The following is a 14,049-nucleotide window of genomic DNA, read 5'->3' as shown; positions in this document are numbered from 1 at the left end:
ACCGCATGGCACGTTTGGGCTTGACTTCAGTTGCAAACGCCACCCTTGCCAGTCGCAATGTGTTGATATCGTTTCGTACAGTCAAGAGGCTTTTCAGGATCCCTCATGGATACCGTAATTTATGGGGACAGCTTTTGATGGTGCTCAAGAGCAGACAACCCTTTCCTGCCCTTGCTTCGGATCGTCCTTGGCAGGACTGGGACCTTGCAGGCCGGCTGAATTTGGAAAAGGCCTCAGCTAACCAGGTGTATCATCTTCTGATTAAAGATCATCAATGGCTGGTTACTAAAGCTAATACTATATGGGGATTGCGTGAATATCAGTCATGGTGGAAGGTAACTGTTTTGGAGGGCTGGTTGAACAAGACACCTTTCAAATGCAAGGTCTTTCTTTGGAGGGTGATGATTGGTGGTCTTCCTCTTGCTTCGGCCCTTTCCAAGCGTCGAATCTCCAACAGCAATTGTTTCTTTTGCACCACCAGTGTGGAATTGGCCCGTCATCGATTTATTTCTTGCCCTCTCGCTAAGAAAATCTGGTCACTCTTGTCAGCGGTTTGGCAAGCAATGGTTGGTTTCTCGCTAAGCCCTTTTGATTGGGTTTTTGTGCGGCCCAAATACCCCACACCGGGGCAGTCACATATGAAGATCTTGTTTCACTTTCTTAGATACTGGGGCTGTTGGAACAATTGGACCATTCGGAATGCTTTTCTTTTTGATTCAGCCTCTAATGTTGAGGGACATATTGCTAGGCTTAAAGGTCTCTTGCATTGGCAAATAGATCTCATTCGGCACTCTGACTTACTCCCTCTGGAGGACTTACTTCCCTGGCATATGGCAATTTCCTCTACGTCTTTGCCATGACTTTTGTAAGTCTTTTGTTATTTAGTACTTTATAATATAACATCCATTACGAAAAAAAAAAAAGAGAGAGAGCAAGCGAGTGTGTGAGAGAGAGAGAGAGGCAGATGGCGGACCTATGGAGGTGCTTACCTACCTGCAGACGTGCTTCCCCTGACCAGCGGACGTGCATACCTGCCTCATGCGCTGCCTGAGCTCTTCCGTCAGACCAGTGCAGGGTCCGTTCTGCCCTGCTTGAGCCCTGCCCTCGCCTACCTGTGAACAGCTGGTTGACCTATCTTGCAAACTGGCGTGCATCAATCCTTCCTGGGGAGCCCTACTCTGCGATTGACAGAGAGAGAGAGAGAGAGAGAGAGGAGCCAGCGTACCATAGAACTGTCAGGATCTGGGAGCGCGCGACTGTGACCCTGCACAGGTCAGCAGGTAACGGCAGCAATAGAATAAGATAGAAAGGACAGATCTGCGCCTGGGCTGAAGATTACTGACGAGCATAGCCTGCGAACTCGACATTCTCCTATTGCACGTGCAATCTGCCCCTGCGCACTGATAAATAGAACAGACCTGCCCCTGTACAGAGAGAGAGAGAGAGAGAGAGAGAGAGAGAGAGAGAGAGAGGGACAGACCTGGGCAGCCCTATAGAGGCCTGGTTATGGAGAAACTGCAGGAGTCAAATGGTATTGGTATGGCTTTTCTTGACCAGCATATCGGGAATGGGAATGATAATGATTCGGTCGAATCAGATGGTGACTCGTCAACACAAGACTCTGAACAGTTGATGGATGAGGATGAGATGGGTAAGCATCGTAAAATGTTGGTTGATGAACCGGACTTGTGTGTTCAGGATTTGCCTCAGCCAAATGTTCATGCTTCATGCTCTCAACCTGAGGGGTCTTTACAGTGTATGCTGGCTACTGCTGCTAATAATCTAATGTCGGATTACGCTCAAGCCAATGAGGGTAAAGCAAGTTCTTTACCGGCAGGGGAACATGTGGTAGCTGTCATGGGCATAGATCTGGTTTTACAGTAGATTGCTGCTTTCCATGAGAGGGCAGCCATCTTCTACTTCACGGGAAGGACTCCTTTGATCACTAGAATTCGTGCATGGTTGCAGTCTATGCTTGTCAGTGCTGAATTCGTGCGTGGTTGTATCTATGCTTGTCAGTGCTGAGATGGGTCAAGATGATGCTTCAGCTCAAGTGCAGGGCCCACTTGTTGAAGAGATTTATGATGGGCCAAAGGGGTTCTTCGAAGTCCTTTTTCACTCCCTTGAAGTTCATGCTTTTATTATGCAACGTATCCTTTTGTTTATGGATGGTCAATTAGTACATATGGTCCCCTGGAAACCTATGGCAGAATTTAAGTACTTAGGCACGCATGTCCTATTTGGGTTGAGGTGGTTGATTTTCCTGCGCATCTTTGGAGATTTCTACCTTTGGTGTTGAGAACTCTTGGTGAAGTATTGGTGGAGCCTTAGTTGGCCTCCTGCAAGAATAGGGCGTGCATGCTTTGGGATACAAGGAAACCTTGCCCGACTAAAGTCCGGTTCGAGGTTTTGAGAACAAACGTTGGTTTATGAGCTGAAATGGGGAACATTTGCTGATCACTGTTTCAGATGTGGCCAATTAAACCATTTCATTTCTGAATGCGATAGAAGCCCGGATGTTTTGCAAAGTTCAATGGTTCCTAACACTAATATACATGAGCATCATCCCCAGCAAGTGGTGAAATTCTGGTGAGATGCCTTCAGGCTGGAAGATTGCTGTCATTCGATTATTACCCAAGGTTCCCTCTCCATCCTCCTTGAAACAATTGAGACCCATCTCTGGTATGGGTTTTTTATATAATTTTTTTCTAAACTCATTGCCAATAGGTTGTAGAAAGTATTTCCACAGTTGATTCATCCACGCCAATATGGTTTCATTAAGGGCTGGAATATAATGCACAGTATTTTGAATGTTCAACTGGGAATCGACTATGCTAAAGCTTTGGCCTAGCAGGTGGTTATGCTTCAGCTTGATAAAGACATTTGATCATGTTAGCTGGTCTTTTTTGCGATAGTTAATGACCACCATGGGATTTGGGCCTCGTATGATCTCTCTTGTGGAAACTATTAGACAAGGTGTTGTTGCGCGCGTCACACTCAATGGAGGGATCATGGATGAAATTGCCTTGTCCCGGTCTCTTCGACAAGGCAGCCTTCTCAGCCCTTTGTTGTTCGCTTTAGTCACTCACCCGATGCTTTCATTGTTGGACAAGTTGGTTGATCAAGGGGATATAGTTGGCCACTCTTCCGGCCAGGACCTGTTTTTTGTAATCCAGGCAGGTACCCCTAGATGGCAATATACCCCCCCCCCCTCCATGGCTCCTTGCCCCCATTCCCCTCGGACCTCCTTGAGAGACTTAGTATACATTATGTACTTGTAACTTTGCATCAGCTCCAGCTAGTCTGTTGAGCATGAGCACTCCGTTGTAATCGGTTTTTTTTTTAATAGTGAATAATCAGCCACATTTTACTTCAAAAAAAAAAAAACCAGAAGACACATGGGAGTGTATATGTAATACATCAAAGAACAAAGAAAAGTTTAGGGTGGATGAACAAACAAGCTCTTCATTCTTGTGTGTGTGTGATGAGAGAGAAAGAGAGAGAGAGAGGCTTGGCAGTTTGGAGAGAGAGAGAGAAGGGGGGGAGCAATGCTCTTGGAATCGCATACTCATCTTGGAAGTTGGGAGGGAGAGAGAGAGAGAGAGAGAGAGAGAGAGAGAGAGTGTGTGTGTGTGTGAGAGAGAGAGAGAGAGAGAGAGAGAGAGAGACTTGGAATTATGATAATAAACATAAGGGTTAGGAGTTGGAAGATATTGTATGGTCTAGTCTTTAGAGGCCAAAAATAGTCTGTTTTTTGGTACGAAATGGTACAAATACGTACGGTACGGTGCGGTACGAACCGTACAAAACAAACTAGCCCATACATAGTACAAATGCAACTATGGATTAGCTAGTCAAAGGATGCTTTTGCCAGTCTCTTGGGCAGATTGTCATTGAGTTTAAACTCTTCCTTTTTGAGTCATGTTTTTTTCAAGGGCTAAATGACTCAGTTGCTAGAGAGGTTTTCAAGTGATTTTCCATTAGAAGGGTTGGACTCTTTTAATAGATTGATTTCCAATATCTAGCAGATGTCAAGACAAATATTGGATCTATCATGCTTCACTTACTAGGCACCGTTTGCATGCTATGAAAGACATGTTGGCCTTTTTGCCACATGATGATTCTCTGATCTCATTATTGGCACAGTTGAGTGAACTTATTCATGGTTTTAAGCTACAGTCCTACCAACAAGCTAAGCTCAGGAATCTAACCGACGGTTTTGGAGAAAATTCTTCTCACACATAAATTCTTCCAAGCCTTGCATGGTCCCATCCTCACCAATATGGTTTATTAAGGGTAGAAACATTCTTCATAATATCTTGAATGCACAAGTAGCCATAGACTATGTATGGCACATACAATAGAAGGTTGCTCTAGTGCAATTGGACTTAGAAAAGGACTTAGACTTTTTGGAATGGTCTTTTGTTGTAGATCTCAAGTGATGGGTTTTGGACCTCGCATGACTAGGTTGATCTACACCATCAACATGGGTGCCACGTCTTGTGTTATGCTAAATGGTGGAGTTGTTGAGTCCTTTTCCTTTGCCCACTCAGTCTGATAGGGCTGTCCTCTGAGCCCACTCTTTTTTACACTTGCTACTCACCCTATTCTTTCCATGCTATCATATCTTGTAGATTAGGCAATTATCTGATCTATCTCTACCTTTGCATAGCAATAGTTTGTAGGTCACGAACTCGCTGAGTATACTTTTATGGTTCTGAAAGCGGATGCTTCTAATCTTCAGACAGCTTTGGATGTATGGGAATTATTTGGGCATGCATGGGGGCTACAAATGAATGCTTCCAAATCTTCACTTATTGATTGCACAGGCTCCAATTTACCGAGTTTAGGGCGGCAAGGTGCACTTGTCTAGCAAGGAGTCATTGTAAGGCATCTTGGTTGCCCCTTGGGGATTGATGTGCAGCCAAGAGTTTTGCTGAAATGGATATCATAGAAATCAAAAGCCAAGTTTGTTTATTGGAAATCTCAAGCTAGCCCTTCCATATGCACCTCAAAGTAGCCCAAATTATTATGCTTCCCATGGATACTATTTATTGCCACTATTGCCTTGGACCAATGTTGCCTTGAAGGATCTCACACGACACTTCTGTTTCATACTATGGAAGAAAGATTTTGTGCCAACAGGTATATCTTGGATATCCTGGAGTCATGTTTGCACCTTGAAATCTATGGCAGGTGGGGCTTTTTTGGATGTGGGGATCCATATAACAGCCCTCCGTTGGTCCTTGTTTCAAGTGCTATGTATTGGCCAACAACCCCGGACTCTTATTGCTCGCACTTTTCTTGAGGACCTAGGCCGTTGGCATGGTAATACCAAGATTCAGGGTTCGTGGTGGCATGTGCATAATAGGTTGACTTTTCTACGTCTACCTCAGTCCTTAATCATTTGGTATGCTGATGGAAAATGGTACTTTCCACGGCCCCAGGGCATCCGACAGAGGACAAGAAGACAGCTAATTCATCGCAGATGGAATTCTGGCAGTGTTTCCTCTTCTTTCTCGGGAAGGCAAATCTGAGAAGAGACCTAAGTTTAATCGCATGGTTCATCTTGGATTCACCTTGGTGGTTGATGCCACTCTCTTGCACAAAGGCACTCTAATGTCCTTTCGGACTATCAAACGGGTCTTTCAAGTACCTCATGGCTACGATGATTTTTGGGGTAGAATCTCCAACCTTTGCAAGATTTGCAATCCTGCCCTGTCTTGGATCTTGATTGCCCTTGGCATGTTTGGAATTAGTAGGATGCTTCACCCTTCAATCTTCTTCGGATAATTAAATTTATCATTTCATGATCAAAAACCGCATACGGTTGACCGCCAAAGTCAAATGTACTTTGGGCATTGCGTAAATCTAAAGCTTGATGGAAATTGACAATGGAGGGATGGATCAATAAGATGCCATTCAACTGTAAGGTATTCATTTGGAGAAGTTTGGTGGCGGAACTCCCCCTCGCGTCAATGGGAATTGTTTCTCTTGAACCACTATGGTTGAGACTTCCAGTCACACAAATTCATCTCCTACCCTTTTGCTTGGAAGATTTGGACTCTCCTCTCAGACATTCAGCATGTTCTGGTGGGGACTAGGATGCATCCTCCTGATTGGGTATTTGGTAAAGCTAAATATGATGGTCTGCGCGACAACCTCCTTTGAAGATTTTGTTTCACTTTTTCAGATTTTGGGGTTGCTGGCATATTTGGGTCACTCGCAATGAATTCATTTTTTATGCCATCTCGGGCATTGAGCATCATGTTGTGAAGCTTAAGGGACTTCTCTTGTGGCAGCTTGACCTCATGCAGTATGTTGATATCTAGGTCCGATATGATTTCGTTTCTTGGCATCGTGCAGTCTCTTCAATGACATTGCCCTGACTTTTGTATCCTTCTACACTTTGTTTGTGATATAATACAGTATAACAACTCATTATGAAAAAAAAGAGAGATATCTAGTATAGGTATGCTAAATTTTTCTCTATCTTTTGAACTGGACCAGTGGATTAATAAAACAAGTGGCTTACCACTAGGGTAGCCACTTGGATACGAAAAAAGAGAGAGTACTTTTACAGTAATTTCTATAATTAATCCTTTTTTGGGAGGGGCGGGGGGAAAGAGAGAGAGAGAATCGATCTCCCCCTGGCTCTTATGACAGACTTGCTCAACCTTGATGTCACTAACTCTGACAAGATCATTGCAGAACATATACACACAAGCACAGACAGGCAGACAGGTGTGTGAATAAACAGGCACACAGTCCTACAATTGGGCACAGACCCCATACAAGCTTGTACCCAAACACATAGATAGACATGCAGACAACCACCTAGACCTTTTTTGGGGGGGTTGGGGGAGAGGCTGAAAACGGCCTATGAGACAGAACCAGTACAATGATGACTGTCAATGGACATCAAAATGTGTTACACTAAAGGTAATCAATAGTGCTGTGCAAAGAAGCTAAAGTGATATACAATGCAATGTCCATGTAAAGGTACAATAAAAGGATGGTGGAAAGGTGATGTACAAAGAAGCTAAAGTGACACACAATGCAATGTCCATATGGGGATACAATAAAAAGATGGTGGAATTGATCAAAAGAAGTGAGAAAGGACCTCTGCAATCTGCCCTCCCTGCATGACAACAATACGATCTGCTGAACGAATTGTTGATAGTCTGCCAGTTAAAAAAGTCATCAAGCACATGCTTGTCATAGCTAAATACAGAGATGCAATATTAAAACGAAACAGGAGTAGCACCAAACCTGTGTGCAATCACAAGGACTGTCCTCTTTTGTTGCCCACCACCATGCATAGCTCTATCCAATGCTTTCTGTGATAAAGGTACAGATAAAATATCACAACTTTAAACCACAAAATCCAACTGCATGTGTCCATTGGCAACCCAATGCATGTATATGTGCACATACATAATGGGTGGATGCATGGTTGGACCATGTGCACAAAAAGTGTGCATACTGCTCCAGGAAAACTCTTCCTGCATTCATTACTTGAAGTGAACTTCACTGTATATTTTATGAGTGAATAACTTACCCATCAGATAACAGCATCATCGAAAACATTGGTGTGACAAATTCTTACAATTATGTAGGCATCTTGGCTTCATGGATGAAACTATTTGTGCTCTGAACTTACATGTTACTTCTAAGCTTACAACAAAAACAACAACACTGTTTCATCTGCAATCCAAGTTACAAATACTGCTTTTGACTATGGTTGATGCATCCAATTCTATGATTTTCAGGAGCGCTAATACAGGTCATGTCACTGAAAAACACATTTTCTGCCTATACACATCTCAACAGCTGAAAGTCTGTTCCTCATCATTTCTATCTGGGGCGCATAAGTTCTTGTGCGATTCCATATGACGGAACAAATAGCTATATTGTTTGATTTTCTCAGTGAAATTCTTTAAAATTTTAAAAAGTCATTTTATGCCAGAAATAAATAGATGCCATCATAATTAATCCATTGTCTTTCATAATTTGTATTAATGCACTGTTATAAGCTTCTAGTATGGAACGTGGCAGTAGGCAGGTGGGAGTTGGCAGAGACTCAACTGCATGCTCAAGGTATGGTGTTGTAGAGGAGACTCAAGGGGCATTAAATTCAGACTTCCCCAAGGCTACGGAGGTATCAAGGAGAGCCATTGGTGTTTCACAGTATTATAGTGAGATGATAGTGACCTGGGCAGTAGGTCATGGACTAAGGGCCAGCTTGTGGATATGCGGACTCTCAAGGGAACATTGCCAATCAGATACCTTGTCAGCAGCATAGAGCCATCCCCACTCTAGACTTATCTACAGTGTCTAAGACTTCATTCGTGAGACCATCTTGCCAAGCTTTTATCCCTAACAGATGCAACAAAATATCCATGACCTCATCCTCACAAACATCAGCCTCCAAAGCCCATGAATGTCAAGAGAAACCTCGGATCAACCCATAAAACACCAAACAAGCATGGGTAATCTGATCAGGATGGGGCTCCCGCGAACCAAGAAGATCCATAAAATATTCTCCCATGCAAAGAATCCATGCATCCCACAATAAAATTTCTGTGCCTAGCAAAAGTTATCCTACAAGCCTTCTATCAGAGTCTTAAGCTTGGCCTGCCGAGCAAAGCGCAGCTAAAAGTGCTTAATAAGATCAGCCAAACATGAAGACGGGGTGCCAAAAATGCAGCATCTGGAGATCAAGCTATACCTCAACAGCTTGCACGCATTGCCTACAAAGTGAGGCATGATGAATTCCATATTGCCCGGCAACCTGTTGCAGAATTCTAATCAATTGATCAAAGGATGCACTCCCTATACATGAAAAATCAAGTAGAAACCGATCAAGTAACTGTACGAACCATTGAAGACCTCACGAAGCTCAAAACAGAGGATTTAAAGTACAAGGGAAGCTAGCCCAAAAACAGCACAAAGGTACTGATGGGCGGTCTGAGCATGACAAAGTACCGGGGAAAGTGATCTGATAGAACACATTGCTGCAAAACTTTCTGAAATCTCCTGCAAAAGAGCATCATCATGCATGGCATAGATCCGATGTAGATGACTCCATGTCTCATTGTGTTTGTGCTGAATGGAAGAGTCCAAAATCTAACAGATATAGGCAAGGCCAAAGATTCTCTTTTAAGGACCGTTGATGCAAACTCATCCCAATCATGACCATCTAGTGTATCCATTATAGAGTACAGAGAAGTAGTCTGCGACATGTCTACACCAATTGAAATCACCCATAAGCAAGCCTGCTCTACCAAGGAAGAGACTGGCTCAAAGCCATTCCCAAAAAGCAGGGCAATGCGATCCCTGACTGTCCCAAGGGAGAGATTGGCTCTAGGCTGTTCCCATAAATCACAGCAATGTGAGGCATCATTAGGTGCGTAGACTCTCATCAGCCATAAAATCTCAACTTCAACCATAGTTTCAATCACCATGAGTCAGTTAAACACATCATTTTTTTACTAGAACAGGCTGCATAAATCAACTTGTATCCATGGCATTGAACAGTCCTTTGCAAAACATAGCATGTTGTTTACTATGAAAGCAAGTACCACGAACATTCCAAGTGATGATCTTCATTCATAAACCAAACAAATCTTAAACCCGAGGCTAATCGTGCCTCAATTTAACCTTAGATGCAAATGCTTCGAGCACCCCATGATCCAAAAAATCTGCTAGCACTACACAGACATATTACCCATGCAGCTCTGACTCGGAAGTAGAGGGTTTACCCTCATTCTCAAAAGCTAATCGCGGATAACAATGGTCTCAAGGATATGGTCGAGCCCTCAGAGGATGGAAGGGACACATTCATAGACACTATCAGAGAAAAAGAGCAAGCAACTTAGGAAGATTTTATCTTCCATATCATAGAACAAGACCCTGGGTTCATGGCACAGTTTGGTAGATTTATAGGTTCTTTGCAGTTCTCTAGAAGAGATAGGATAGCTCATGATAGGATCTTCTCTCGATTGGACAGATTTTATACGGATGACTAGGCTTGTGACAAAGGGGGTCTAGTTGATATTGTTCTAGGAACCACTTTATGAGATCATGCACCAATACAATTGGTTCTTATTGAGGGAGCACAACATCTCCTAGCTTCATATGAAACCCTAGCCAAAATGATCAGCCTCAAACTCTCTCTCTTAATGCCAGACCTCATTCGCTCTAACCAGACTGGTTTTGTTCAGGAGCACAACATCCTTGACAATATTTTCAACTTCTAGGAAGCCACAGCTCTTGCACGATCCATGGGACAAAATCTCTATTGGGGTGAAAGGCCTTTGGGCCTACCCGTGTACACTGTAACCGCCCATTCTTTATTCATATATAATATAATAGTGCAATAAGGCTGTCAATTCAGTTGGACAACACCTACATTTTGTGTGCTCTTCTCTCCCGCATCTTTCTCTTCTCCTTCCCCATTGCCATTGCATCCCCTTCAATTGGTATCAAAGCTTTGGATCAGAGCTTGATCATGGAGCTTGGCCCGGCATTACTTCAGCTTGGATTGAAGTCCTATAGCTTGGAGCTTCAATGCCAGCCATGGCTTCTTCCCCCCGAGGTAAGATTTCATCTCCCGCCTCTCCCCGGCCCCCATAGGCTCTTTGCAAGTGTTCCTTGGCTTCATTGGGCACCTTGTATGCCCCCTTATCCTCAACATAATTAGCAAGCCCCATAGTATGTTTTTTTGCACATGTTTCAAAATCTGGCTCAAAATTTCCATTTTTTCTCATATCTCCAGTATCCGGAACCCGATTTAGGCAAGATCTAAGTTGATTTACACCAAGAAAATGTCATGCTCTTAGCTTATGTGATACTCTCGAGGCTTGATATTTGATGCCCAAATGCTTTGGGGATGTTTGCCCAATGTTTTAACATGCTCTGGGACTTAGTTTGAGCTTCCATAGCTCGATTCATGCAGGGATTTACTACTGTACAAGGTTTGGGCAGCAAGGTTTTATCAGGGATGGCTTATGCATAATGCTCTTTGTTGACATTCGGGTGTCTTGTTGGATGTATTGATGCTTGGTCATCATGGTTTATGCCCGTATATACTATTTGAGAGCTATTGAGCCTTGATTTGGATGCGGACACTTCATTGTTGGTTGGGATTTATGCTACCTTGGTTGACAGGTTATTTTACCTCCAGTTTGGTTATGCCTATGGTCTACGGGTGTTCCCAACTACTCAGGATGATATATTGATGTATTTGGATGATGCCACTTTGATGTTTATGCTCCCGGATGCTTCTTGAACAAAGAGTAGAGCTCAATTCTTGGTTCACTGCCATTTTCTTTGCAGCTAGCACTTCATTCACTTGACAAGGTTTATGGCCCCTGCTACCCATTATGGGACTGATGTCTGATGTGGATGCTTTTGGGTTTGAGCTGCAGTATGACAGATGTTTGGCCTTGAATCGACTTACATTTGAGAATTTTGTGGAGCAGTTTGCATTTGGTTGGCTTATCACTTATGCAGCTTGGATGCTATTTGGCCCTTAATGCCCCGATTATGGATCTTGGATTTACTTGGATGCAGATACATATTTTGAGCAATGCTTGCTCCATTGTCTTGGCAGTTGGTTATTGAGATTTCATTACTCATTGATGCTTGGTTCTTTGCGGGTTACTCTTTGATCACTAGACTTCTTGACAATGCTTGGGTTTAGCAGTTATGGCTTTGTTGCTTCTGTGTTGCCTAGCTTCTATGCTAGTTGGGTTGCTTTTGCCCATACAGGTCAGAGAGCAGTTGCTCTTGATGCTTACCCAGCTATGCACTTTGTCTACTAGCATGTAATTTACAAAGCCACTTATTTGAATGTTGTTGTACAGATACTTGGACTTCTCCTGGAGCTTGACCATAGTAGGATCTTATGCCAGTTACCGGTCTTGCATTGACTTGGATGTTACTATGTGGTCTGATGTATTGCAAAGTCATGTTTGCTATTATGGTTATGGGCTGATTTCATGGCTGAATACCATATGCTCTTATGGCATATGTCTTATGCTTTACCATACTGTGATTGGTTATATCATGCAGTTGGCTACAACTCTTCTTCATGTGGGAACTTTTGCATCCTTGGTTGATACCTTTATGTCCTCCCGTCTGTTGAGGTTTCATAAGCCTTTGAAGGATGCTTCTACCACTGATGTACTTGCAGATGATTATCTTTATGAGAAGGTTCCCTCAGTTGGGATAGCCCTCGACTGCTTGAGCTCCGTGGATGCTATGGATAGCCCTATTCATGATGACTTGGATTCCTTGTCGTCTTCTACAGGTTCTTCTACTTCAAATGTTGTTTGCTTCCATTGTGGAAAGCTTTGGCATATTCAAAGAAAATGCTTTAGACGGATTAGAGAGCAGCAGAGACAGAGACGGACTCGACATGAGCAGAGAGTCAAAGATACAGCAGATGCAGTAGGTGTTACCACTCTTACTAGTGGTGAGGTACATGTAGTTACCCATGATGATGTAGTTGAGCATGTACTCCTGCCATCTTGTTTCCCTACAGCTTACTTGCTCAGTGATCAAGCCTACGCCTCAGATTGGCTATTGGATTCTATGGCATCTTGTCACATTACTCCACATAGAGCATGGTTCTTTACTTACAGGGAGTTTGATGGATGCATTTCTTTGGGCCTTGAGCAAACTAATGAGAGCATGGGGTGACTTACCAAAGCAAACATCAAAGGGCTGAGAGAATAGCCTTGCCAAAGGGACCAAGACAAGGCAATTTTCTTTGTAATCCCTCCATTAAGAGCAATACAGGCCACAGCTTCCTAACTAATGGTATCAACTAGAGAAATCATACAGGGCCCAAAACCCATTGTGGACATCAATTGCTGCAAGAAAGACTAGCTGACATGATCAAATGCCTTCTCAATATCAAGCTGAAGCATAACAACCTACTGGCTAGAAGCTTTGGCATAGTCAATTCCAAGCTACATATTCAAAACGTTGTGCATTATATTCCAACCTTTAATAAAACCATATTGAGATGGATGAATGAGGTGCGGAAAGACTATCTGCAATCTATTGGCAATAATTTTGGAGAAGATTTTATATAACAATCCCATAACAGAAATAAGTCTCCATTGTTTCAAAGAGGTCGGAGAAGGAACCTTGGGCAACAACCTGATGACAGCAATCTTCCAATCCCAAGGCATCATACCAAAGTTCCACACCTGCTGACACAAGTGAGTTAATGGGTCCTTAAGCGGTTGCACATGGGCTGAAAACGGCTCATTAGGAAGCCCATGGACTTTTCCTTGGAGGCAAGTGAGACAGCACTTCTTCCACTTCATCTTCAGAAATATCAACCTCCATTAAATTCACCCATTCTGGTTTGACTTGATTACTAACCAGGTCACAAATATATGTATGAGCAAAGAGAGCAGCATCGAAAAGAATCTCTTGCGGGCCCAACAAGGCCCTATAAAAGTCAACAATCATCCGAATAATAGAGGCAAGATCGGTCACCATATCACCTTGCCCATCCTTTAAGCACACAATATTTTCCCGGGTATATTTCTAATGCAGACGAGCAAAAAATTGATGAGTGTGACAGTTGTTATCATGTAAAGCTTCAGCTCTGGCCAACAGTTTGTATTTTGCATATTCCTCTTCCTAAAGAGATTGATCCTTGCCTTTCAGCCATTCAATGTATGTGAGCAAGTCATCATTGGAATCCCCAATTTAACACAGAGACAAGGAATGAGCTAATAAGGATTAAGCATGCTCCAATTCAGCTCGAAACGAGAAGGCATGCTAAATACCATATTGTCGTCATAATGCTCGTGCATTATCCCTAAAAACCGCCCATGCTTCCATCCCTGTAGATAGAACCCTCAAGCTAAAAGAGGCTATCAGTTGCTGAACACCTTCCAAAAACTGATTTTGCTGCAAAAAGGATTGATTAAACCGAAGTGGCAAATGGGCTAGGAGAGCCTTAAATGCATGAACAGGTCTGTGACTCATTTCCAGGACCGAAGGATAATGATCTGACAAAAC

At 43.1% G+C, this 14,049-nt stretch overlaps 1 protein-coding gene across 6 annotated transcripts in view; it reads right to left on the bottom strand.

The window, feature by feature from the left end:
- ABCB26 (transporter associated with antigen processing protein 1) overlaps positions 1–14,049 on the bottom strand; it is a 117,143-nt gene that overhangs the window by 11,013 nt on the left and 92,081 nt on the right. For 4 of the 6 annotated variants that reach the window (XM_087672143.1, XM_087672126.1, XM_087672110.1 and 1 more), the window contains 2 exons: positions 7,273–7,340; positions 7,124–7,184 (listed from right to left, as the gene is read on the bottom strand). In XM_087672143.1, the coding sequence (XP_087528269.1) occupies positions 7,124–7,184; positions 7,273–7,340 (129 nt within the window). Of the gene's footprint in view, positions 1–7,123; positions 7,185–7,272; positions 7,341–7,437; positions 7,506–14,049 lie in introns of all 6 variants that reach the window. The other 2 variants (XR_015689581.1, XR_015689580.1) reach the window with 1 other exon arrangement.

This window comes from Lygodium microphyllum, chromosome 3 (genome assembly GCF_053477565.2).
Source record: "Lygodium microphyllum isolate KBCC chromosome 3, Lygodium_microphyllum_v1.1.10, whole genome shotgun sequence".
NCBI lineage: Eukaryota > Viridiplantae > Streptophyta > Polypodiopsida > Schizaeales > Lygodiaceae > Lygodium > Lygodium microphyllum.
The sequence above is the reverse complement of the archived record's forward strand: the minus strand, read 5'-3'. Positions and strand labels throughout refer to the sequence as shown.